Source organism: Melanaphis sacchari, unplaced genomic scaffold (genome assembly GCF_002803265.2).
Source record: "Melanaphis sacchari strain LSU unplaced genomic scaffold, SCAv2.0 Contig43_pilon_pilon, whole genome shotgun sequence".
In the NCBI taxonomy this organism is placed as follows: Eukaryota; Metazoa; Arthropoda; class Insecta; order Hemiptera; family Aphididae; genus Melanaphis; species Melanaphis sacchari.
In genome coordinates, this window is record NW_020271284.1 from 1,684,720 (window position 1) to 1,712,679 (window position 27,960).

General features: G+C 27.1%; 5 protein-coding genes across 10 annotated transcripts; 2 read left to right on the top strand and 3 right to left on the bottom strand.

Moving 5' to 3' along the window:
- The first annotated feature begins 5,371 nt into the window (after window positions 1–5,371).
- Window positions 5,372–6,641, top strand: LOC112597729 (protein D3-like). Its single transcript, XM_025343907.1, has 6 exons — window positions 5,372–5,529; window positions 5,660–5,764; window positions 5,823–5,946; window positions 6,019–6,144; window positions 6,233–6,308; window positions 6,419–6,641. Exons 1-6 carry the CDS (start codon window positions 5,506–5,508, stop codon window positions 6,558–6,560), a joined length of 597 nt encoding a protein of 198 aa, XP_025199692.1. The 5' UTR covers window positions 5,372–5,505; the 3' UTR covers window positions 6,561–6,641.
- Window positions 6,642–6,706: 65 nt separating this feature from the next.
- Window positions 6,707–11,735, bottom strand: LOC112597728 (transcription elongation factor SPT5-like). Of its 2 annotated transcripts, none has more exons than XM_025343906.1 (14): window positions 11,551–11,735; window positions 11,284–11,417; window positions 11,117–11,205; window positions 10,997–11,051; window positions 10,714–10,934; window positions 10,465–10,602; window positions 10,081–10,406; window positions 9,903–10,015; window positions 9,433–9,840; window positions 8,124–8,377; window positions 7,869–8,064; window positions 7,644–7,775; window positions 6,906–7,575; window positions 6,707–6,837 (listed from the first exon to the last, which is right to left on the bottom strand). In XM_025343906.1, exons 2-14 carry the CDS (start codon window positions 11,314–11,316, stop codon window positions 6,716–6,718), a joined length of 2,757 nt encoding a protein of 918 aa, XP_025199691.1. In that variant the 5' UTR covers window positions 11,317–11,417; window positions 11,551–11,735; the 3' UTR covers window positions 6,707–6,715. The 2 variants fall into 2 exon arrangements, with proteins under 2 accessions (XP_025199691.1, XP_025199690.1); XM_025343905.1 differs by having other exon boundaries at window positions 9,894–10,015.
- A 283-nt stretch (window positions 11,736–12,018) lies between these two features.
- Window positions 12,019–17,379, top strand: LOC112597726 (CLIP-associating protein 1-like). Its single transcript, XM_025343902.1, has 3 exons — window positions 12,019–12,080; window positions 12,206–12,293; window positions 13,247–17,379. Exon 3 carries the CDS (start codon window positions 13,311–13,313, stop codon window positions 17,370–17,372), a length of 4,062 nt encoding a protein of 1,353 aa, XP_025199687.1. The 5' UTR covers window positions 12,019–12,080; window positions 12,206–12,293; window positions 13,247–13,310; the 3' UTR covers window positions 17,373–17,379.
- A 3,054-nt stretch (window positions 17,380–20,433) lies between these two features.
- LOC112597727 (transcription elongation factor SPT5-like) lies at window positions 20,434–25,025 on the bottom strand. Its single transcript, XM_025343904.1, has 14 exons — window positions 24,800–25,025; window positions 24,637–24,731; window positions 24,518–24,572; window positions 24,229–24,461; window positions 23,767–23,904; window positions 23,383–23,708; window positions 23,182–23,303; window positions 22,712–23,122; window positions 22,402–22,655; window positions 22,143–22,338; window positions 21,944–22,075; window positions 21,204–21,888; window positions 20,975–21,136; window positions 20,434–20,906 (listed from the first exon to the last, which is right to left on the bottom strand). Exons 1-14 carry the CDS (start codon window positions 24,857–24,859, stop codon window positions 20,581–20,583), a joined length of 3,195 nt encoding a protein of 1,064 aa, XP_025199689.1. The 5' UTR covers window positions 24,860–25,025; the 3' UTR covers window positions 20,434–20,580.
- Window positions 25,026–26,398: 1,373 nt separating this feature from the next.
- LOC112597776 (cytidine deaminase-like) lies at window positions 26,399–27,859 on the bottom strand. 5 transcript variants are annotated; one of them, XM_025343981.1, is made up of 3 exons: window positions 27,651–27,859; window positions 27,085–27,145; window positions 26,399–26,849 (listed from the first exon to the last, which is right to left on the bottom strand). In XM_025343981.1, exons 2-3 carry the CDS (start codon window positions 27,137–27,139, stop codon window positions 26,446–26,448), a joined length of 459 nt encoding a protein of 152 aa, XP_025199766.1. In that variant the 5' UTR covers window positions 27,140–27,145; window positions 27,651–27,859; the 3' UTR covers window positions 26,399–26,445. The 5 variants fall into 5 exon arrangements, with proteins under 5 accessions (XP_025199766.1, XP_025199764.1, XP_025199767.1 ...); XM_025343979.1 differs by having other exon boundaries at window positions 27,434–27,859; XM_025343982.1 differs by lacking the exon at window positions 27,651–27,859 and adding an exon at window positions 27,324–27,427.
- Window positions 27,860–27,960: the final 101 nt, after the last annotated feature.

Genomic DNA, 27,960 nt, shown 5'->3' on the forward strand with positions numbered 1-27,960 from the left:
ATGAATAAATACAAAAATCAGTTGGAAATCGAACCTGACTTGAGAAACAAACTAACATCCCGTCCAGCAAATCTTATTTTAAATTAACGCTTCAATTGTATTATAAAATTGTGTACAAACATTCAAATGTGTTTTATTTTGCAATTTATTTTACACAGTGATAAATGTAAAATAATATGTTAGTGGGTCACAAAGGGGAAAAATATTAATTACCGGGCCACTGGCCAGCTCAAACAAGAGTTTGGAAAACGCTGCTGTAGAGTATAGAACTATCTATAGACATTAGACAACTACTCCCAATTCTGAATTCATATGAACATAATAAAATATAAGCGTACTGGTACAAGGAGAATCGAGATTACAGTTTACATTCTGTTTCTGCATTGAGTGCATTTTTAATTTTCGTTAAAACATGTTTTAAAAATACAGTTTAGGTTATTAGATAATATTTTTTTTTCAATAATTTTTTCTTGATTTTTTTTTTGTTTATTGGGACTTTATTTACCGAACTTTTATACTATATACTATTATACTAATTAGATTATTAGATAGCTACCGATGTTTATCTTTTTTTTATAGAAGTTAATACTATTATTACTATTATATGTACTATTGTACTGTCTAGAATCTACTACACATGATTACATGAGTACCCCCATTGGGATGGATGGAGTCAAACTGTCAAAACAGGGGTGACAAGGCACTTGCCTCCCTTCATCCCTAGAAAAATATCATTAACTTTATATTTGAAAAATGTATTATTTTGCCCCTCCCTTAAATGTTACCTATGGGCCGCAAAGCTACTATATATATGCAAATTAAAGTACCCACCTACTAATATGTACTATTAATTTATAGATGTAATAACCCGTTTAAGAATTTACTTAAATAACTTTTAAGTTTTATGATTAAGCAATAATTAACAATATATTAAATAGTATTTACTTGTTATTGATAAAAGATGAATTCAAATAGGTAGGTACTTACAATTCCATAAGATTTGTTAATAAAAAATAACCACATAAGATGTACCCAACACCAGTGGTGCAAACAAGAAAAATGATCAGAGAGGCTCAAGACTCCAGACAGTTTTTTCTAAATTACAATAATCACATATGTACATATATCTGTATTTAATACAATTAAGTACTTTTTATAAAACAAAAAATGAAATTAAAGCAAATACGCAGTCAACCAACATTTTGATAAAATATAAGTAAAAATGCAAAATAAGTCAATCAATGTTTAACCAAATAGTAAATACAGAATACTGAAATCATGTGAATTATTAAAATTGCACATTTCGAACATTCCACAACTTTACAAAACAATAATAAAAATATTATAAATTTAAAATTATAATATGCAAACGTCATCCATGAATCCGATTGGGCGAATAGCAATAATTTCGATTGGATCTATTTTTAGTGTTTTCCTAATTTATAGCCTACGTTAAAGTCAGATATCGTTATCGTATTTCGTTCTTAATTTTGTCAAAAATAAGTAATAACTAATAAGTAACTATACAATTACTTTTTTTACTTATAAATTAAAATTATTTTATTTTATAAATACTACCTATCTGATTAGTTTAAAAAAAAAAATGACTTATTACCGAGTAAATAAAAAAAAAATTATGTAAACAACTGTTATTAAAAAATAATATACCTAAAATCTATTCTTATATTTTGAGGTAGCTTCTAGAATATTTGGGGGTGTTCCCCCTATTTGCGCCACTACCTAACAAAAAGAAGACTGCAGTCATTTAATTGCTTGTATAATAGACAAGGGCATGCGGCGTGATGTTTATTAAAATATAAGAACTATGACTTGAACGAATCCAGGAACACACCTATAAGAACAACCAAATAAAAAAATTGCTTCATTCGATTGGTTATGCCAAGTCGATTCAAAAAATGATATCTCTCAGTCAAGATATCTGGCCCACTAATTCTAATTTCTATTTGAGATTGAATCGCCTACATCAAGTATCTATAACCGTATTGTGTAAACCAATAATGACGTAGGTATATAATATTATTTTGTTTATTTGATTATCATTGATCATAGGTCTTCTGTAGTCTTTTGTACCTAATATATAAATTATCTATCCATCATAAAAATTTTAGTCACCTTAATCAATTTTATAACAAAATCACAATTAAAGAAAATTATAATTTTTTATTTTGGCAAAGAAAATATTTAGGTACTTAAGATACTTAAGTATTAATGGGAATCCTATTATGGAATTTAAGTATAGAATTAAAAGGTAGATAGATCTCGAGTTTTTTTAGCTATGATAAAATCTATTATACTGTTTGACGTTTGTAACTTGTAAGCTGTTCTCTCAAAAGACAAGCAATTTTCAATGCTCTTCAAAGTGAGCAAGAATTAAAGTCTCAATCACTTCCTCTATTTTGTCTAATTAGATGGTATATACAACTATACGAGTAATCTTTAAAAACATTATATTGTAATTATGCAGTTTTATCAAGTTTTTGGGTATATTGTCAAAAAAGAGGTCAGAAAATTATGCTAAAACTAAGGCAAGTGGTTTTCCCAAAAAAAAATTTCAAATATGAATTTTTATTATATACCAAATAAATGATTAATATTTTTGAGATAGTTGAATTTCTCAACGCAAAACTTCAAACGATATTATTAAATTTCTATAGTGTAAAATTAAAATTAAACACATAATTTCATCAATTGAATAGCAAGGAGAAAGTGATTTAAATGATTTATTACTTTGACTAGAAATTTCAACCAAGGCAAGGGAAATTAATATTAAGGAGCTAAATAATCAAAGACCTAACAAAACACCAAAAATATTTATTCAAAACAGTGAACAAGCTTTACCTCCGTCGGTTTTATCAGTTCAAGATAAATTTCTACAAAATTTAATTATTTTATGTTTATTAAAGAAATTTGTAATCGGCGAAGACAGAAATTTCATCCCGACAGAACCTAACCTATAATCTAGAAGTGATTTTAACTGAAATAGATTGGTATTATATTGAGACATGTTTTTAGGTATTGAAAAATCTAGGGATATATCTATAAAAAGTTTAAAGACGAAGTAAATTTTATAAAATCTGATTATTTATGTGATATGTTATCAACATTTTCCAAACTCATAAAAAATTATCTTAATTATTTCAGTTTCATTTTACTCTACACACAGCTGCAAGGTCTTTCACAGCATTAAAGAGGTTGAAGATATTTTTGAGGTCAACAATGACACAGAATCATCTCAATGACTTAATGATATATAGGCGATAAAGCTATTATTCATGTCCATCAAAACGAAGATGTGGATATTGAAAAAGTCGCTAATACTTTTATAAATAAAGCCAAAGTTCGTCAAAACACATTTGCATTATAATTAAAATATTTTATTTATTTCAATTGTTCAAGTTTATAATATTATAAAAGTTTAATATTATCTTATTAAACACTCAATATTCATTAAAAATTATCTTATCTTATATTATAAATATGTTTTGTTGCTAGTTTATAGGCGATTTAGTATAAGGAGTGAGAAGAGGAAAGCCCCTCACGAATGCTTTATGCTTGACATTGGTAAGACTGAGTGTACTTTTTATATACATTTGAAATTTAATTTGAAGAATTTTATACATTCATTATTTTAAAAATTCACCAATAACTAATAAGTTTCTGTACGAGTTCATTTACCACTTCCCCGCCAACTATAATATAATTCTTACAAATGTATTTTATTTTATCTAGGTAAATTTATCTAATAGGTACCTAATTCTTCGAGCATTATTGTAATTAACTTCAGGGTATTCATCATTTACATATTATGTTCAGTGCGCGTATATTAAAATTTAACTTAAGTAGGTATTTACCTACTTTTATCAGTTAGAATTATGCTATTATACCATTGAATATAAATTTATGCAAAAAAGGATAATTATTTAGGTTCCTAGGTATCTACTATTTATTTATAGTGATCCATTAAGTATTATCACCCCCTTTATTTTCTTTAAGAATGCAGTAGTTATTCAAAATCTAGTATAATATGGATTTTTTAAATGTACCTACTTCTATACTTAAACACAATATTTTTTAATTATCGAGATATTTATACTATACTTAAAGAATGTCCTGTAAAGATATAAACTCTGTTTTTTGAATGATATCTTTCTTTTTACTTTATAAATTGTATAGTGGATACTTATTTTGAAAATTTAAATTATCAAAACTTTAAAAATAGCTCCAAAAGAGTCGAAATGTTTTATGTTATATATAAAACGCTGATACAAGCATCTTGTGCAAGTATTGATTATTCATGTTTGAGTTGAAATAAGTTTAAAATCGAACATTTTGACCCCCAAAAATAAAAAACAGATCATCACAAAATTATTATATAATATTCTGTTCATAATTTAAAATGGGAGTGAGCATGCTTGGTGAATTACCTAAGCATGCCAATAGGTTCTACAGACTAATAGACTATAAGTTTAAATATACCTAATACATAGACGTCCTTAGGGGGAAGCAAGGCAAGGCACTTTCCCCCCTCCCCTAGAATTTTAAATTTGTTTCCTAATTGTTATAATTTAATGTTATACTGACGAAACATAATAATGTTCTATAAATAATTATTATAATAATACCTAATTGTAATAATGACAAAATATGATAATATACTATAAATAAAATGTATAAAGAAAAATCTTTATTTATTTTTTAAGTTAATTTTGCCCCCCCCCCCCACTAGAAAAATGTTTGCGGACGCCCATGACCTAGTGTAATATGTACTAAATACTGAACATCATCGTTCTTAATTTACTAAATACTGAATATCATAGTACTTAATTTACTAAATACTTAATGTAATACAAATTAATTATTAGTATAAATCTGTACAAGTAGGTACCTACCTAAAGAAAAAATAATCCTGATTCAAGTAGATATTAGGCTATACTATATTTTAATCTTGCCTAGTATTGCACCCAAATCTTATACTTATATTAGTTACAAGTTAGGTATAGATTTTTAGGTACCTATTAGGTTTATAAGTTATAGTTTACCACTATGAACACCTATTTAAGTATTTTATTTTAAATATTGTTTGATATTAATTGATTGCACATAGTAATATAGTAAGTATTAAGTAATGCACATCGCACAGTACCTACATCAGTACTTTTATATGCTAATTTAACAATTTACACCAATGATAAATTTGTATGACAATATCAAGTAGGTAGTTATACTGTAATAAAACAGCAATGAAGATAATAAAATATATTATTTTAATTGGATTACTGAAGAGGGGCATTGAAAATAAAAAAAATGAATATACTTGTAGTTGTGTCTCTACACGATTATTTTCATTTATCTATCTCCAACTATTGAGGTAACAATTTAGACAAGAATTTTTGAGTTCATAAGTTAATTTATGGTCTACTTGTAAAGCAGTTCTTAAGTTTCTATTATTTATTTAGGTAATTTATAACGATTTTGAAAATAAATATGTGGTTTTTAACATTAAATTTGGTAAGAGTACATACATTTTTATTTCTTAGGTTGAAGTTTTTTTTTTTTTTTTAAACGAAATTGAATTATTATTTAATATGGTGCCTATCATTAGTTTTTAAAATTTAATATAAAATCAATGATTCTATAGATCATATTCAGCGTGTCTGCATGCAAGTTCAATGTTGAACAAGCAATGAAAAACCAATTAATCATACCAGATGTCATTCCTGTTGCTCCAAAGGAAATGTTACAAGTAAAAATAAAAAATAATAAGTATTAAACAATCTAAAAATGTTTATAAAATAAAATAGGTATATTATTCGAGTGGTTTAAAAGCGGAACTTGGTAATGAACTAACACCTACTCAGGTGAAAGACCAGCCATCAGTTAAATGGAACACTGAACCTTATTCATTCTATACATTATGTTTAACTGGCAAGTATAATGTCAAATTATGCACATATATACTTAAAAAATAAGTCAAAAATATTTTTATTATTTACTTAGACCCAGATGCTGGACCTGAATTAAAGGAATTTCATCATTGGTTGATAGGAAACATACCAGGTGCAAATGTGAATATGGGAGAAACACTAACTGCATATGTTGGTTCTGCAACTCCACCCAAAACAGGTACTTACCTAGAGTAAATATTTTATACAATAGAATTTTATAAATATTTAAATTTAAAAGTAAATAAATTACATTTTAATATTTATAGGATATCATCGCTACGTATTCTTAGTATACAAGCAACCATCAAAATTAGTGTTTGATGAACCGCGTATAAGCAATAGGTAACATATAGCATATATTTATGTTATAGTATAGCATCACTAATTATTGTGCTACTGCAATAGACAGTTGTATATTATTTACACTTAAAAATCTTAATATTAATTTTTAGAACTGCTGAAAATCGTTTTAAGTTTTCAATTCACAAATTTTCAAAGAAGTACAAATTAGGAACACCTGTTGCTGGTAATTTTTATCTGGCACAATATGATGATTATGTTCCAATATTACTTCACCAACTCGGACTTCAGTAATTGATTATTAACATACAAACCAGAATTTTAATTAACTTAAGTGGAAGAATGACTTAATATGTCAGTTACATTAAAGTAATGTATTTTTTTTTTTTATTTAAGTCATAAAAGAATAAATAAAAAATGATTAACAAAAATACTGTATTATAAATGGGTTATGGTTTTGAGATTTGGTCTTTATGGTCTGCTGCTAGTGACGATAAAGCTGGATAAAATGGTATACTGCTAGGACTATCTAAGCCAATTGGACTTGGAGTATTTATAAAAGAATTAATACCTGAAATAATAAAATGAAAATAATATTTTAGATTTATACAAGATAATAATCATAATTATAACACATACTGTTACAACCAGATGGTGATATTTCTTGATATGGTGAGAAAGAATGTATTGAAGAACCATAAAATGTACTTGGTGACTGTCCATAAGTATCAGAACCTGATGGATATTCTAAATCTTCATAAGATACTCTGGCAGGAGTATATCCTGAACCTGGGTCCCAAACATTAGTGGGTGTTTTAGAACCGTCATGAGATGGAGTCATGTTTCCCAAGTGTGGTGTACGGTTACCAACTTCATAATTAGGTGTAATTGAACCTTGTACAGGAGTTTTGCCTCCTTCACGATACCCAGGAGTTTTTAAAGCATTGATAGGTGTTCTTGAGTATGACGATGTTAGTCTTCTATCCTTGGACTGCTGTACAATAATTGTTATGTTTCTACGATCTACAGATATTGTTTGACAAGAAGAATGAAGTTCAACTCTAGCTGTACACTCTGTTGCATTTTTTACAATTCCAACAGCACCTTTGTAAGGGCCACCCGTAATTCTAATTGTCTGACCAATTAATCTTATATCTCTTTGAACACCACTAAATCTACCTCCAGTTCCCACAAAAGTATCTTCTCCTATTCCTACACTTACTTTAGTACCAAATTGACCAAAGTTACTACGCCATGGAGACATAGCTTGTGGAGATGAAAATCCATTTTGTATTGTAATCTTAGCTTGCTAAATTGTTTAACAAAAATTATATCAAATCAAAAATAAACGTACTGATATATATATTGATATATTACTTTGTTTTTTATATTTCCAGCAAGAGTAATGTGCCTTAAACGACAAACAAAAATTCCACCGTTATCTGTCATTAAACGGGAATACAAAAAAGCAAAATGGCGATATAAATGTTTAATTTCACCATGCAATCCCTGAGTCATAAAAATAAATTGGTCGAATACTGATACTAACTATAATAGCAAATTAAGAAAATGCATTCCATAATCAATATTAATTAAAATTACCGTGTGTGGACCATCAATAACTTTTACAATTTCATTCCTTTGTATAGAATTTCCCAAACCATCAACTCCAACTGTATTTCTATGTTCTTTTTTTTTACTTAAAGATTGTGGTTTAGCTTCAACCAATTTTCCTGCCATATTTAAAATATGCATTTTTTCACGCTCAATCCGCACTATTACTCCAACATTTTGTGAACTACCAATAAAAATATCAAAATAAATTGTATCAAATCACAATTAGATTTCAATACTTACTCCAATTGTACAAGATCTCCCCATTGGAATTGTCCAAGTGAATCTACTCCAGAAGCTGTGTCTGTACACAACTGTAAATCACGAGGTAAAACTTCAAGTTCGTGCATGGTGACATCTGAAAATAACACAATTCGATTTTGTTCTACGCGAACAATAAGTCCTGTATCACCCTCAAAACGTCCTCCTACTATTTTTACATGATCACCTTGTTTAAAAAATTTGCGTAGTTCATTTTTCATAAATTCCAATGGCATCTATAACAAAAAGTTAAAATTAGAATTGCTTGACAAAACTTTTAAAATGTTTGAAAATGCTTAAAATTAATGCTAAAAATATACATTTTTAAAAATAATTTTTCTTTTAATCTAATTTAGAATGAATTTGAAGATTTATGCATAAGTTAATAACAATAATAACATATATTTCAGATCTAATATTTTTTCAAAAATGTGCTGAATGAAATATTGTATAAATAGGTATTTTTAAGCAAATAAAATCAGTAATAGGTATATTCTGTATATACTATATAACATATATATTATAAAACTAATACTTATAGATAATTATTCAATCAGTTTATACTACTCGTGTTTTAATTTGAATAATTTAAATCTGATTTTTGATTTTTACTTCATCATTTCTAGTCTTACATAATACAAACATACAATACTTATTATTGAGTTCAAAACTTCAATATAAAAAATTGCCAGATTGAACACTATATACATTATGTCGCAAAAGTCTCGTATCACCCTTACTATCTCCATGAAAAATCAATATATTTTACAATACTAAACTATGGAAATTCTGATTGAATGGCATAAAATTCAATTTTTATTTTAAAAAAAACTCAAAATTTTTTTTTATGCATTTAAGAATTTTAAATTTTAAAAATAGCCATTTCATAGGATATATTTTTTAAACAGTTCAAAAAAATAAAAAAATAAATTGTTTCACATTTCAATAATAAAATATCTATTTCAGGATGACAACATTTTTATATACCTAATTTAAGTTTTGATTTGAATTGAAATAAAAATAGCCATGTCTTATCTTCACTTTGAATTTTTTTCAAATAAATATTATAAATAAATTTAAGTTCTTTTCATTGTTCTCTAAAAAAACTAGTGGACTATTTACAATAAAAGTCACATCCATAGATGCCTTGAAATTATAAGAATTTGTAGCTGTTTTATAACTTTAGATTTACTACAATCTGTGGCCATGCATTTCAAAACTATTTTTTTTTAAACTAAAAATATAACAAAGAAATTATAAAATATAATAGTTAATAATAATTGTTACTCACATTAAGATTCTCATGTTTTGGCATAATCAAAACTGTATCACCATCAATAGATAATACTTTTCCTTGTAAATTTATTAACTCTCCAGCACATACTTCTACATTATCTCCAGAACATAATGTTTGACTGTTTGTTATATTATCTTTATTTGATGTTAATTCTATGTCTACACCTTCAGGAACATCTTCAAATATTTCAAGTTCTAATAGTGTAGGTTTGACTCCTTCAGTAATTACTGTATTCAAGTAAAAGTTTTTGTATAAGAATCCTTTATGGCTATATCGATTTCCTTCAAATATTAAAAAGTCACCATCACTGGTAACTTCACCACCAATAGCTCTAATAGCTTCTGAATCAAATAGTTTAGCTATGGGACGCCTTTTTTTCTTCCTTTTCAAAGCTTCTGGATCCTAGAGGAAAATATTTAATTATAAAAATTAAAAATAACTATTAAAATTATTACTATTGATACTCTAAGAGCACCGCGTAGCCTAGTATAATCAATCCTTGGTAGTAGTTTCAAATGTACTTGATTTTGGGACAAGACCACATAATCTATTTGAGCAATATCATCTTTGTACAAGCCTGCAGAAATAAAGTTTTAGGCACTTTCAGTGTTTATAATAAAATTTAGTAATAAAAAAATTAACCTTTTTTTAATCTAACCCATTGTTTAGATTTCAAGCCGGTTTGTACTTTAACTACTTTTAAAATATCCGACATTTCTTTTATAGGAACCATTTGTTGTTTCCAAAATCCCATTTTAAGACTACTAATGTTTTCAATGGCTGATTTAACATGGGTTTGTTTGTATGATTCAATGTATATGTATCCCTTGACGTTATCTGGAGAAACTATAGATTTGATTTTCAATGGATCGTCTGTAAATTGGTATGCAAAAAATTTTCGCATCAACAATAAAGCAGCATTTTTTTCGTCACCAATACGACATTTAACCATCCATAAATTTGGGTCCCTTAAATCAGAAGTTCATATTTAAAATATTTTTTATAGACTTATACTATAAATATTACTTGACACCAGGTAATAGAGTTTGTTGTGTAATTTCATCAGCTAGTTCTTCTCCAGCATCTCCAAAATGTTTTATTGTAGCTGAAGCATCTGCATACTTTTTACGCAAGTATTCTTCAATTTCATCTTCATTTTGAGTGCTAAAAATGTATTGTAATGATTATATATTTAAAATAAATAGAATAAACCTTGTATGAACCTGTATTAAACCTATACTAAATATGAAATATATATTATATACTAAATCTTACTCCCAAAGATTAGTTCCACGTCTGCGTCCTTCTATTTCTCTTGCAGTTAGTCCTAATTCATCAACCTCATTAGCAACGATGCCATATTCGCTAGCTCCATCTTCCCAATCATCATCTTCTTCTACTTCATCATCTACATCGGCTTCATCAATAATGAAACCACCAAAACGTTCATTTTTCTTTTTTTTCTTGACTAAACGATCGTCTTCTTCATCATATTCCTTACAAACATAAAAGTAATAGTCACACTAAATAATTACTTATATCAGAATTAAGAAGTTACATCCTCAGAATTTATATTCTCGCCTTCCGGTTCTTGTTCATCAGCAACTTTTTCCCTGTAACATTAATTAACATTTACATTTAATATTGACCTTACTTTCCACAAAAATTTAATAATTACTGATTATTTTCATCAGCTTCGGATCCACTTGATGAATGGCTTCTACTTACACTGTAATTCAATGTCTGCTTACGACATCGTGGGTTTTCCTAAAATAAACGCCAAAATAGTAATAAGATTATTTCGTATTTAATAATATATTTTATAAGACATTTATTAGCAATTACTTCAACATCACTTTCTGTATCGCTTTCCGACATTTCTGTGGCGATCGGCAATCGCCAATCGGGCTTAAAAATTATACGATTATAAATTATAGCACACTAGTAGTTGGTATGACAAATAACGATTAACGATTAACCTGAAACCGTTAAAAGAATAATATTAATGTACTATACTAATATGTTATATTTTTCAATAGATGGTTGTCTGCGAGGTTAGGTCTTTCGAGTATTGAAATAGAAGTCACGTGACTACTACCATGGCATGGGTACCTGAATAATTTGGTTATTTTGATGAGGATGTTGGGTAGCGGTTATTTGTCGATACTCATTACTTATTACTCGGGCCCGTTGTGAATTTGGTGAATTTTTAATCTGTAACGCCACGGATATCTTCATCACTTTTCGGAATATCAATAACTATTATTTTGTCCGAACACTTTAAAAAAAATTAATAGTTTATAATGTTTATATTATATTTCATAATTTTAAAAAAGTCGAAGTAGTCATGAGTTATGATTTAATATACTATATAATATAGTATAATCAATGTTGTATGACGGGACTTTTAGTTTACCTACCAGATATAATGAATCGTCAAATGGGTACACACTGGGAATACAGAAAATCTATTTTAGTGTCAAAAGAATAATGATTAGAAAACGACATTCGATTATTCCGTTTATGAATCATCTATAATTATCCGTCAATTGTACTATTCGTATTTCGTACCATCATGTAATATGTATTGACGTCTATTGTAGAGTCAGTGAACAGTGGATCGTCTTACAATGTTTATTCAAGTATGAAGTGTGTACTGTGTAGTCCTTCAGTATTTGCTATCCATCTAATCTATGCGTCAATCCTACGAAAAATTTTAAGACAAATGTCTTATATTCTATATATTCATCTGATATTTCCATTACAGGATTGAAGATTAATTATTCACTTACGATTTATGAAAATGACATTAACCAATATCTTAATTGATTTTTCAAAGCATCAACAAATATGAAGTACGTTATCAATATATCCATGATAAATTGTCATAAATTAATCATTTATTATTTAATATGTACTATGTACACTAGGTAATTAACAAATTATTAATGAAAATAATTTAAAACCAATTTTGAATGTTGCCCACCTTTTATTTTATTTTTGATTATTATCTTTATCATAATATGTCTTAACTAGTATATGAATTTATTTCATAAACTTTACGAAAAATTAAAGTTTACATTTCACCGTTTGTATTATAATAAAATAATATTGATGAATTCTGAAAAAAATTTTGATTCAATTTTTAAAAAAAGAAACTAAAAATTACTATCATGAAAAAATAAGTTAAAAACTTGACTAGACAACTTAAAATAATATAATATTATGTTCTGAATTAAAATTTTGTCTATGGTATATTGTTGATGGTTTTACTTCTCAGATTTAAACAATTTCAGTGGGTGCGCATATCTTTAAAATTTAAGGGCACTATAATTAACTTATTTCTTTAAATACTTAATTATCATATGTATTAAAAATAGTTTTTGAAAATTTTTTTTGATTTTCAAAATATATATTTATAGTACAATAGTTATTTTGTTATAACCCATCATTCTGGATTATCTAGGATGTCATCGGTATAGAAATTTGTGACTCAAAAAAATTTTAATGGTGATATATAATTATTTTATTATAATTTTAATATTATAAGAAAGTTTACAATATAGGTATATTGTAAATTTTTAATGAATATAAGTGATAAAATACTTTTATTATAATTTGATAAATACTGAATTATATTTAAATATATATTTTTTTTCTTTTAAGATTTTGATGAGTTATTTTTATCAATAATGGTAAAGTAATTTAAATAGTATAAATTTCATCTAAAAATATTTTACTATTCTTGAAATGTACTGAATTTTTTAATTGGGGTATTTTACTAAATTCTAATTTTGGTTTTTTGCAGGACATTAATTATATAATACAATATTCTACACAACCTCTTTCCAACATATTTACCATCTAAGAAAATGGCTGCTGAGTTACCACGTGATTTAGATGGTTTTATACCTCTATTATTGACTTCTGATATTCGAATGAAGGTAACTGTAGGTTGTAAATTATTTACTTATTTAGAAGAACCTAGTAATTCAATTGAATGCTCAGATATTGGAATCTTTATTGATGGGATTGTTCAATGGTTATTAAATAGCAATCCTAAAGTTACTCAGTATGGGATTGAAATAATCACACAATTAATCAACAGAATGAGAATAAATTTTAGACCTTACATTTCTACCATACTACCCATAGCTATTGATCGAATTGGTGATAGTAAAGAACCAATTAAAGTTAAAACACTTTTTCTCATAATGAAATTAATGGAATGTAATACCATAAGCCCGCAAGCTTTATTTGACAAAATATCAGTTAATGCTTTTAATCATAAAAATAGTTGCGTTAAAGAAGGATCTATGAAATTATTATTGTTAACTATTGAAGAATTTGGTGTAAATTGTATTACAATATCTAAAATTATACCCATGATTATAAAACTTTTAAGTGATCCTAATGTTCAAGTGAGACAAAAAGCATTTGAAACACTTGTTGATTTGTATAAGCATGTCGGGGAAAAGTTACGTATTGATATTCAAAAAAATTATTCAATTCCTCAAAACAAAATGACAGACTTGATGAATAAATTTGATGAAGTTAAATTAACTACAAATTTATTACCAACTACTTCTGTGGGGTTTTTTTCAACTAATGATGATGAGCCTGATCGGGCTTGCACATTTACACCTAAATATGTTGTTAGTAATATTAAAAGACCAGTTTCATTTTTACCTCTAAAATCAAATTCTACTTCACCATTACAACAGGTTGATTTTGTACGAAAATCTACATCATCATCAGCATTATCTGTTTCACATGCATGTGGAGTTGATGAAGATACTTTTATTCGGTCTTTTGAAGACGTTCCTACATTAAGCATTTATAGTATACGAGATTTAGATGACACTATGAAAAAGATACATGAATCTATTCAAGATAGTAATGAACAATGGAATAAACGTGTTGACTCATTAAAGAAGATAAGATCACTTGTATTAATTGGAGCAACAAAATATGAAGAGTTTTTCAATAATTTGAGATATTTAGAACATTCTTTCCAAATATCTATTAAAGATTTGAGATCTCAGGTTATTAGAGAAACATGTATTACTATAGCATTTTTATCCCAACGTTTGGGTAATAAATTTAACCATTTTTCAGAATCCATTTTTAGCAATTTAATTGATCTCATACAAAATTCAGCAAAAGTAACTGCTTCATCTGGATTAGTTGCTATCCGATTCATTCTAGAATATACTCATGCTCCTCGTATTATACCTATTCTTGCAAATAGTTTGGGATCAAAGTCAAAAGATATTCGTCGTGCATGTTGTGAATTTTTTGATCAAATTCTGCGTAAATGGCCAACTCAAGCAATAGAAAGACATTTAACTATACTACAAGATTGCATTAAAAAGGGTATTGCTGATGCTGATTCAAGTGCTCGGATGTTATCTAGAAAAGCTTATTGGGGATTTTGCAAACATTTTCCTGAGCATGGAGAAATATTATTAAATAAGTTGGAGCCAGCATATCGTAAAATATTATTGACAAGTTCTGAATCAAATTCGTGTTTATCAAAATCTGTAACAGTTGAAAGTACAAAATTGAATTATCATCGTCCTTCTTCTTCACATAGTAATATATCTGTAAGATCAAGAAGTGCCATAGACTTACAAACTGCTAAAAGTTCAAAAGCACATACTCAAAATTCAACACTTGTTAAACAAAAATTCAACCCCATGGTGTCTAATCAATCAGTTACTAAGAAGGGTAATGAAAATTTATACCAAACAAACAGAGAGAGAAGATCAAGAGTTCGAGTATCACTTTCTCAAACAGCTAGTCGTTCTGGATCACCATCTTCAAAATTAAATTTTGTTCAAACAAATTCACATAAAACTACTTCTGGTATACCCAAATCTCGAGATACTAGTAGAGAAATTAGTCCTAATAGATTTAATGTTCATGATTCACACATGAATAGTAAAGAACCACCTAGTTTGATTAAACCCAGACTAATAATGGCACAAAAGATATTAGTACAAAGTCAAGAAGCTGAGTCTGTTATTACTGATGCTTTAAGTAACAAAAATTGTTATAAGTCTCCAAGAAAAGTATTAGAGAGATTATTTGATGATTATAATGATGATAGTGAGACATCTAGTGTTTGTTCTGAACGCAAAATTGACTATCGTAAGCGATTTTCAGATTCATTTTACTTAAATAGATCACAATGTGGCCAACATAAAGAAATTTGGAAAAACTCTAGTTTGAAATGTTTAAATATTGAAGATATAATATCAAGGTGTGAAAGTTCAAACTGGAATAATCGCAAGGAAGGCTTATTAAGTTTACAAAAATATTTTCAACAAGGAAATATTATGAGTAAATTATTACTAACAAAAATAACAGAGGTGTTTACTAAAATGATTATGGATTCTCAAACCAAAGCCATAAGTCTCTTTCTAGATGTACTTAATGAGTTAATTATTACCCATAGTCAATATTTAGAATATTGGTTATATACACTTTTAGTCAAGTTATTCAATAAAGGAGGCTCTGATATACTTAATTCTGTACATTCAAAAATATTGAAAACATTGGAAATTATAAGATCATCTTTCCCTTGTGATTTGCAGCTAACTGCTGTGTTTAAATTTCTTACAGACCCTACACAAACACCTAATATTAAAATTAAAATATTTGCCATGAGTTATATCTCACAATTAGCTGTCAATGCAGACTCAAGGTCAATTTTTCTTTCTGTTGTAAATGACAAAAAAGATTATGCTACTTTAGCATTGATAAAAATGATTGGATGGACTATGTGTAATAATAATATAAAACAAGGGCCCGAATTGAGACGTGCATCTCAGGAAGCTATACTAGCTTTGTATAGTTTAAATGCATCTCAAATCACATTGCGATTATCCCAGTTACCGGAAGAGTATCAAGAGATATTTTCTAGACTCTTGAAAATTAAAGTAAGAAGAAGTAGTATTGATCAAATTACGTCTCTAAATTATAGTGGCCAGATATCAACAAATCTAGCTTCACCACCTTTACAACCTGACACCATTGATATTTTTAATTTGAAAGAAATACATAAGTCATTTAAACAATCTACTGGTAAAGTTCAAAAGTGCTGTTTAAAATATCATTATCCTGAGGAGATGAGTGCTGATTCATATGAATCTAGAGAAAATAATTCATCTATACATATTGAAACTAATAGTCATAATTTAAATAGTTTCAGTAATAGCCATACTACAGTAGATGGTGGAATCATACAAATTCTTGATGATTTAGATAAAGATACTCTGCAGTTTCACGATAAACAATCAATTTTGATTCATCTAAAAGAATTAATAAAATATGATTATTCTTCTTGTAAACTTATAAATAATATCGAAAAAATGATTAAAGTTATTTTTAAGTTATTAATAGACACTGAACCAACTATACGAGAACATACAATGACTTTGGTAATGTATTTAGTTCAAAAATCTGAAGTAGTTGTCTATTTTCACGACTATACTGAGTTGATTATATTGAAAATAATAAATATGTGCTGTGATTCATATAAATCTGTTGTTAAAGTTGCAGAAGAATGTTTAATTACTTTGAGTGTATCTTTACACATAGAAACAGTTGTGAAAATAATAACACCTTTAATATTGGCAAAAGAATTTCCAGTCAATTTGATTGCAATTAGAATGATGACAAAAATTATTGATACATATGGCAGTCCACCTATAATTGATAAAATAAAAGACATTATGTCTGGTCTATTGCAAAGCTATGATAATCCTGATAGTGCAGTCCGTAAGTCAGCTGTATTCTGTATGGTCTCATTATATAAAGTATTTGGTTCACAAGAATTTATACCTCATATTTCAAGTCTAAACGGCGCAAAACTCAAATTATTAAATTTATACATTGAACGTTCTCAACAGTCCATCAAGATCAATTAATTTTATTTTTTTAATAAAAAGTAAGTTCATTAAAAGTTATATAACTATATGAGGTATTTAAATCACTTCATTATTTTTATTTTATTAACTTAATCTAAACTCAAAATGTGGTAGTCATGTTGAAGTTTTTTAAACAATTGTATTTTTATGTTTTAATGTTGTATTTATTTCAAATGAATGATGAGTAATAATATTTATTTTACTAAAATAATGTGACTTTTGCAACCAATTAATGAGAATAACTTTTGGCCAAATATTTTTAATATTCGTGTTTGGCATAAATTCATATTAATTTTAGTATAATTTTTGACTTTTTAAGATATCATTGAAAATATTATTTTTTTTTAAATAACAAGTGCATATTTATATAATATAGTTTAGAATATTTGATTAAGTAAAAGACAAGTTATTTTTTGGTATTAGTTATTGAATTAATACTATATTTTTTATTAACTGGCAGTATGTCATCTGTGGATTTTTAATTATGTTTGTTTGTATTGTATTATTATTAAATTATCAATTATACTAGAAATAAACGTTATACATTCAGTTTTGAATGATTCAGATTTTCATGTTATGTTATTTTAAGGAGTATATAGAATGTTCCAAATGTACAAAATTATTGATTGTGTTAAGACATACATTTATTATGTAAAATGTTTTTATTTTATTTATTGATTTACTGTAAAATAAATTCTATTCACAAAAACTATTATGGGGGTAACAATGGTAACATATTTAAATAAACATTTTCATATTATTTTATTCAGTGGCACAACTAATCCCAGTACATACTATATTAACAATTAACATACACAAAGAAAAAAAAAGTAAAAATCAAAAATTAAAAAAAACAAAACAAAAATAGTGTATTTTAGGAATATTGATTATTTAAAATATTTACCCACTATCTTTTGAAAAAAAAATAAAGTTTATAAGTCTGCGAGTCTGCTTCTAATTTTAAAAGAAGAATGTAGTAAATTAAATAATAAGTCAATGTCAATTATCATAAAAAAAAGTGTGATGGTGTAATTAGTATTCATAGGCCTACACTACAAAAATGTTTATGTAAATATAACAATAATAAATACATGATTTACCATCAAAAATTTAAGTTAGCAAATATTTATAAATATTTATATTTTTAATAAATAGATCAACATCGCAATAAAGAAGTTAATATAATAGTTAGTAGTTCTGTTTAATTTAATATTACAATAAATAATAACATGTAATAAAATAAAAAGTCACAAATGGCCTTAAACTGGCAAAGACAACTAGTAAATATAAGTAAATTACTTACTAATTTCAATATTGTTTTTTACTAATTTATTTCTTTAGGAAATATGTCATTACATAAAAATAATATTTTTAAACATTATGGAAATCGATATAATTAACTAGGTATAGGATAAAATTCAAATGAAAAAACTAAAAAGGTAAGCTACCTAGATTGGGAGGCAATTTGTATGTGCCTACAGTTACAAAAACCACAGACAAGTTAAATAAAAATATTTAACTTTATTTTATTAATGTTTTCATACAGTTTATGCTAAAACTAGGTTTTTAGGAACTAATTTTTTTGATAACTGTTTTATCAATTTTTTCAGTAAACATCTTTACATTAAATTTAATACAAGAAATATAAACATTTGAGATTTAATAGAGTTTTTTAACTGCTATTATTTTGTTACCCATGGTCAGTTTAATACTTTTTTTTGAAAATGCATATGTTTAAATAAGGTACTTTTTAAATATTTTATTGAAGTTGAGTTTTAGTAAATTAGATAAAATTAAGTTTTAACCTTTTGACAACAGTTCTGTAGTTTATTTAACAGAGTGGAAGAATGATTTCTGTTGAAGTAAAATTAAATCTTTTCAAACTAAATCTAAATTTAAATGACTTTTTATTTGAATGTTATTGATTTTTTATAATGAATTGTTGGAATATTGGAATACAAAATATAGAAAATCATAATCATTATTTTTATTTGGTTTAAAATTACTGGCTTTTAGATGTTGATTGGATGAGGCATTTATACTCAAGCTACTTAAGGAGGATTAATGGTGGTTTAGTAATAAAATACACTAATATACGATACCACATGGGTTTGAATTAAAACTATTTAACTATTAGCATTTTTTTTATATATAACTTTAAACGACACTTTCTTAGCTGAAAATATGTTTCCATAACATGTGAATCCAAATAACTAATTTTTGTTTTGAATTTTCTGGCTCTTTTACGTTTTAAATTATTTTTAATAACTTTTACTTATTTCTCAATAGTTTAAAGAAATATAACAATTTTATTGAAGTTACTATAAAATCATATTTAAACCATATTCATCAAATAATATGTACCTACCTTATTATTGCACTTTCACTAATTTACAATCTTCACTTATTGTAGTTTCTTACCATTAATGCTAAATTATTAGATAAAGTTAGATATTTTATAGCCTTAGAGAGTGAAACATAATAATATTTTATTGTTTTTGATTGATGCCGCTCTCTATATGACGAATGCTGGCAAAATTATAAAAATCATATATTCAAAAATAGAACACATAAGTTATTATTTAGCCCACGGATTACATAGATTGTAAAGGAGATTTTTAAACTCTTCTCATAAGTAGATCAACTAATAATAAATATTTTTGAAATGCTCATCATGTTTCCAAAATTTCAAGAAAATACCACCTAATATTTCTTTATCGCCATAATTGGTATTGATCAGGATGGGGCACATGACTAAAAGCTGCTACTCATTTTTATGAACATTTCATAAATTAAAAAAAAAATAATGTTATTTTTATTAATTTTAAACCATTTATAATTTAAAGATTTTTTAGGTCATTTTAGAATTGTTGTAAGGTCATCAACTTCCATGCCTTAATAATAACTATAAACATTTAAACCATATTAAATTTATAAATTAATGTATATTTCAATTATTTTTATTATGTATAAACTAAAGAGTAAATATGATTTGTATGCTACAATAATAATTATCAAAATTCATATAGTTCATAATATCAATAATTAAAAATTAAAAATATATACGTTCAATAGGTTGGCTTTTTTTAAGTAAAATGATACACAACTTATTATTATAAGTACTCAATATTCAAGTAATCTAATATAGTACTAAAAGCCACACATAGTTATGATATATATATGAATGTGTGTTACCAATCTTAATAAACTAATTTGCTCTACACAAATGCAGCAGCGGTATAAGTATGGGATTTTTTTCGTCTGGCATTACTACAACACCTTCACTACCTTCAATTGCCATCATATTGCCTGTTCTGTCTCTGTAAGAACCACATAGAACTTTCACATAGTCACTGGGTTTTGGCATAATTGGTTCCAAATTATCATTTTCTATGGTGACAACACGTTCTTCTTCAGGCAAATAAACACTACATGTTGCTTCACTAACATCTCTTATAATACCAGTTTGACCTGCTAGATCTGAATCGGCAATACGAACAAAAATATCTGTGGTTTGCCATCCCGGTGGTAAACCTGTTATTTAACATTTATGTATTTATAAGCAATATTGATGAGAAAATTATTAATACTTGAATTATTACCAAAAGATGTCAATGAAGGAGCTGCTAATCCTGGGGATGACACAGATGATGGAGTCATTAAACTTGCATAAGAACCTGATGGTGATGGTGCTGGATGATACTGGATACTACGAGGGCTGGAAGTATTGATTGGACTCGGAGTATTTACATACGAATTACTACCTATTATTAAAAAAAAATAAAATATTGTAAAAATCTGTAAAAATAACAATTATATTTGACAACTTACTGTTATATCCACCACCTCCTGATGGAGATATTGCTTGATATGGTGAATAAGAATGATCTGAAGAACCATATAATGTATTTGGAGTTTGTGCATAAGGAGTCCCAGGATCCATAGGATATTCTAAATCACTATCAGTTACTCGGGCAGGAGTGTACCCAGCAGCAGGGTCCCAAGCTTGAGTAGGTGTTTTAGAACCGTCGTGTGACGGAGTCATGCTTCCAAAGTGTGGTGTACGGTTACCAACTTCATAATTGGGTGTCATTGAACCTTGCACAGGAGTCTTACCACCTTCACGATATCCAGGAGTCATCATCACATTAGCTGGTGTTCTGGAGTATGAAGATGTTAATCTTCCATCCTTAGATTGTTGTCCAACAATTGTTATATTTCTTCGATCCACTGATATTGTTTGACAGGAAGAATGAAGTTCAACTCTAGCTGTACACTCTGTTGCATCTTTTACAATGCCAACAGCACCTTTGTAAGGGCCACCCGTAATTCTAATTGTCTGACCTATTAAATCTCTATCTCTTCTAACACCTCCAAATCTACCTCCCGATCCTCCACTACTGCGGCCACCACTGCCACCACCACCACCACCAGCACCAAATGGACTGCCTGGTGTATGACGAGGAGATGTAATTTGAGGAGATGCAAAACCATTTTGAGGTGCAGTTATGGCTTGCTAAAATATTAAAATTTAATAAGTAAATAACAAAAAATATTAATTTCTATATTACTTTATTAGTTGAATTTCCTGCTAGGGCAATGTGTCGTAAACGACAAACAAAAATTCCTCCATTGTCTGTCATTAAACGGGAATACAAAAACGCATGATGACGATACAGATGTTTTATTTCACCATGCATTCCCTAGATCATAAAAATTATTTATTAACATGATTGATATAATAAATTATTAAATAATGAATAAATTTACCGTATGTGGACCATCAATAACTTTAACAATATCTTTTCTTTGTATTGAACTTCCTAAAGCATCAACTCCAATTGTATTTCTATGTTCTTTTTTTTTATTTAAAGATTGTGGTTTAGCTTCAACCAACTTTCCTGCCATATTTAAAATATGCATTTTTTCACGCTCAATTCTCACTATTACTCCAACATTTTGTGGACTAAAAGAAAAAAAATATACATATAAATTGTATCAAATCAGAATTAAAGATATCAATACTTACTCTAATTGTACAAGATCTCCCCATTGAAATTGACCAAGCGAATCAACTCCAGAAGCCATATCTGAACACAATTGTAAATCACGAGGTAGAACTTCAAGTTCATGCATGGTAACGTCCGAAAATAACACAATTCGATTTTGTTCTACACGGACAATGAGTCCCGTATCACCCTCATAACGTCCTCCAACTACTCTTACATGATCACCTTGTTTAAAAAACTTGCGCAATTCGTTGGCCATAAATTCCAAAGGCATCTAAAACAATCAATGATACATTTAAACTGAACTAACATTACAACTTATCAAATTACTTTAAGATCGTCATGTTTTGGCATAATAGTGACCATATCTCCATCAATAGATAACACTTTTCCTTGTAAATTTATTAACTCTCCAGTACACACTTCCACATTATCACCAGAACTTAAAGATTGACTATTTGCTGAATTATCTTTATTTGACACTGGTAATTCTATGTCTATACCTTCAGGGGCTTCTTCAAATTTTTCAAGTTCTGACAGTGTAGGTTTGACTCCATCAGCTGTTATTGCATTCATGTAGAAGTTTTTATATAAAAATCCTTTACGGCTGTATCGATTTCCTTCAAATATTAGAAAGTCACCATCGCTGGTAACTTCACCACCAATAGCTCTAATAGCTTCTGGATCAAATGGTTTAGCTGCAGGACGCCTTTTTTTCTTTCTCTTTAAAGCTTCTGGATCCTACAAATAAATATTATATACAATACAAATTTTTAATTTTAAAATTTTATATTGGTTACCATTGAAGCTCTAAGAGCACCACGTGGTCTAGTATAATCAATCCTTGGCAATAGTTTCAAGTGTACGTGATTTTGTGCCAAGTCTACATAATCTACCTGAGCAATGTCATCTTTGTATAGACCTGCAAAAATAAAATTATAAAATATAGATGAACATTATATTACAGATAAATTCATTACTTATAAGTTTATTAAGCTCACCTCTTTTTAATCTAACCCATTGTTTAGATCTAAGGCCTGTTTGTACTTTGACAACTTTTAATACATCTGTCATTTCTTTTATAGGGACCATTTGTTGTTTCCAAAATCCCATTTTAAGACTGCTAACGTTTTCAATGGCTGATTTAACATGGGTTTGTTTGTATGATTCAATGTATATGTATCCTTTAACACCCTCAGGGGAAACTATTGATTTGATTTTCAATGGATCTTCAGTAAACTGATATGCAATATACTTCCGCATCAACAGTAAAGCAGTATTTTTTTCTTCACCAATACGACATTTAACCATCCATAAATTTGGGTCTCTTTAATCAGAAGTTCATATTTAAAACATTTTTAATAGACTTATACTATAAATATTACTTGACACCAGGTAAAAGAGTTTGTTGTGTAATTTCATCAGCTAGTTCTTCTCCAGCATCTCCAAAATGTTTTATTGTAGCTGAAGCATCTGCATACTTTTTACGCAGGTATTCTTCAATTTCGTCTTCATTTTGAGTGCTAAAAATGTATTAAAACAACAATTTATTAATATAACTTATTGTGTACAAAGAATCTTGTGGTCAAGTGTTTCACCCTTCCTTCCTTACTCATAGAAAACAGAATTTACAATGAATCTGTACATACTACTAGATCAATTTAAGGAATAGTTTTGTTATAACCACTGAGTGGCCATTAACTGTTTGATATTTAATAAACAAAAAATAGTAATGGGGGTAGTAATATTAATACTAATTTTTCATTGTTGTTGGTTCAAAGTAAGGAATATAAGTTCTAGAATACATACTAAACCTAAAATATACACAGTTATAAATTAAATCTTACTCCCAAAGATTAGTTCCACGTCTACGTCCTTCAATTTCTCTTGCAGTTGGTCCTAATTCATCAACCTCATTAGCAACGATACCATATTCGCCAGCTCCATCTTCCCAATCATCATCTTCTTCTACTTCATCATCTACATCAGCTTCATCAATAATGAAACCACCAAAACGTTCGTTTTTCTTTTTCTTCTTGCCTGGGCGGTCATCTTCTTCGTCTTCTTCTTCATCATATTCCTAAAAAAACAATATAATATTTTAAGTTTATTAACAACCAATACATCAATACATACATCTTCTGAATTTAAATCTTCGCCTTCTGGTTCTTGCTCATCAGCTACTTCTTCACTGTAACAATAATCAAATTCACATTTAGTATAGACTATGTTTATCACAAAACTTTAATTATTACTGATTATTTTCCTCTGCTTCAGATCCACTTGGAGAATGGCTTCTACTTGCACTACGACTTATTGCCCGTTTACGATATCGGGGATTTGAATCTTCCTAAAAATAAAGCAAATACAATGTTGGATGAATATATTCTATTTCTAACTACTGTTTAGGACTATTACCTCTGGTTCACTTCCACTGCCACCATGATCACTCACTTGATCACTGTCGTAATCCGACATTTTTAATGTTATTAAAAATTAATTTTTAACCAAAACTAAACATATAATAAATCATAAAAATAACACAACAATACTGAATAGTTATATCTCACTTTTCAATATAACTATGTAAGTATTGTAAGTCATTAAAATGTTAGATTGTTGCACAATTGCACTAACATAATATAATAATAATATTATAAACACATTTGTATTTTTTATTTTCTTATCAACAATCAAATTACTTTTTATCAAAATGTCAAAGATATTGTATAAATAAATATCATGACGTATGTTCGATTATTGTTTATAGTAAAACCTAAAAACAATAAACAAAAACATATGATTAACCAATCTTGTTAATCATGGTATAAAAGATTAAAACAATAACCGCAACTTTTAAAATTATCATAATTTTAAATTTTTAAATATTAATTATAAAATCACCTCCAAACAAATAAATGTAAAAAAAATATTTTATTTTAGCTGTTTTCAAGTACTCATATTCTATACAATATGAAATATTAGTTATTACTTATTACCTACTACTACTTATGCATAGTACAAATTTTGGTTTATATTTTTTCAGTTTCTGAGTTTAATAATGAACTATTTAGGTATTTTTTTCTATCACGTATATTTTAGATCAAAAATTCTTCAACTCTTGAAGATGGTTTTTGATAGCAATTTGAATCTTGTTGGTATTTTTGGAAGAGGTTAAAATGTATAGAAGATGTAAATGCATAAGTAATTTACCTAACAACTGGTGTTCAATTACTCATCCACCCATTTTAATCTTGAAGTAATTGTCTTAAAAAGGCTTACTCCAGCTTGTTACAGAGTTTATTCTTCAACTACTATCGTGCATGTTTTATTTAAGTGGCGAAGTAGCAACTATTTTTATTTGTATTTTATAAATATTTATAATTAGAAATCTTTGAGCAAACTATAATGTAAACATTTATCAACAACAATGTAACAATACTAAAAATAACAATATAATTTTTAAAATATAGATGAAAAAATATTTATTTATAGATATTATATATTTAAGACTTAAATAATAATAGTATTAATTTTTTTTTCCTTTTGGATGAGCACTGTTGACCTGTTTATTTTCAAAGGTCTCAAAAATTTGAATAAAAATGTTAAGAATATAAATTATACCGTTATTTTATTTTCGATGAAAACAAATACATTTTTTCTATACCTTTATTCAAAAAAAAAAAAATTAAAACCACTGAAAAGTTCAATGATTTTATACAATTGGGTTATTTTACCAAAAGTAAAATAGGTAGGTTATAAACATATCATAACAATTAACTATACTTATAAACAATGATATTATACATTTATAAAACACATTATTTATATTTATATATATATATAAAAAAATAAATAGATTAAAAATATAAAAACACTGTAATTATATAAATGTTAACATTTTTATAATGAATAATATTTCACTAGTAAATTGTAGTAATAGGTAAAAAGTATAAATAATTAGTATTTATTTCCAAGAAGTCATTAATAAAAAAAATCTAAATAATAGGTAAAACACTTAATAATTTATATTTTCTTAGTAATTAATAATTTGTTTAATTATATTAAATATCAAATTTAAAATTCAATGGAAGTAACTCAGACACACTTGTTACAACAACATTAGTACCATTCGGTTGATATAAATAAACAATCATGTCATTATTAGGATTATTAAATTCACTTAATACTTGTCTACAAGCACCACAAGGAGGAACAAATTGATTTTTATTTAATCCAGCAATTGCAATTTTAGTGAATTTTGTTTTTCCTTCACTTACAGCTTTCACAATAACTGTACGTTCAGCACATATTGAAAGTCCATAAGAAGCATTTTCTACATTACAGCCTGAGAATATGGTACCATCATCACATCGCAATGCAGCACCAACTTTGAAGTTGCTGTATGGAACATACGCTCTTTCTCTAGCCAATGCACACATTGATATTAAAAGTTGATCTTCACTAGCTATGAAACAAAGTAACAAAATATCAAAACAAATTTGAAAATTTTTCAAATAAAAATGAAGTATAGTTTTGAGTCAATAATCAATTTAGTCAACGTTAAAGATATTTCAAATGATTATAAAATCAATTTAAAAAAAAAAAAAATCTTATAAGTTACTGAAACATCTAAGTTTATTTGTAATATTAAAATAAAAATATCTAAATAAAACAAAAAATAAAAATATTTATATATTTACTTAATTCATTGAGTGGCTTAAGTCGATTTGTATTTTCAGCAGAAGCAGACTCCATTTAATACTAAAAAATAATAAGTATAGAAATAAAAAAAAAATTAAAAACCAAATTCTTTATTCTATAGTAGGTACCTACAAAAGTAATTAAGTTACAATAGAGCAGGATAATATTTAACAATAAATGTTTAACTACTTATTAGTAGGTACCTAATAATAAAAATATTACTTACATAAATACTAACTTAAACTGCTCTTAATATATATATGTATATATGTATTATGTATATACATACACAAAAGTATTTTAAGTAAAGACAATTAACAATAACTATGAACTACTAAATAGCATTACCTTTGATGTTCAATAGTCAATATTATATTAGTATATCTAAATAGTCAATAGATTAGTTTACATAATTACATATTATTATATGTAAGTATTATACATAGAATATAGATTTCAATGCTTTTAATTTGTTCTAATTTATTAGTAATAATATAAAGTGCTTTAATAAAAAAAATTAGTATAGTTAGATATCTACTAAATGGCTATAAATGCTATCATTGACCTTTGTATCAAAGCAGATCATGTGAATGTATTAACGTAATATTGATGTTTAACACGTCGTCACGTCATGACAAAATAAAAAAACGCAGTTGCCTATTTAACAAATGTCTAGCTAATTACACATTCCGTGACCTAAATAACTAATCAGTATTTTTATTTTTTTGTTGTAGTAAGAACACTAAGATCTAAGAACTAAGAAGTAAGAAGTAAGAGCTTTGCTTAATGATAAGAATATTATGAGTGTCCAAATTTTAAGGGGTAGTAAAGCAACCAACAATACACTCTAGCTGACGGCACAATAATATACAATA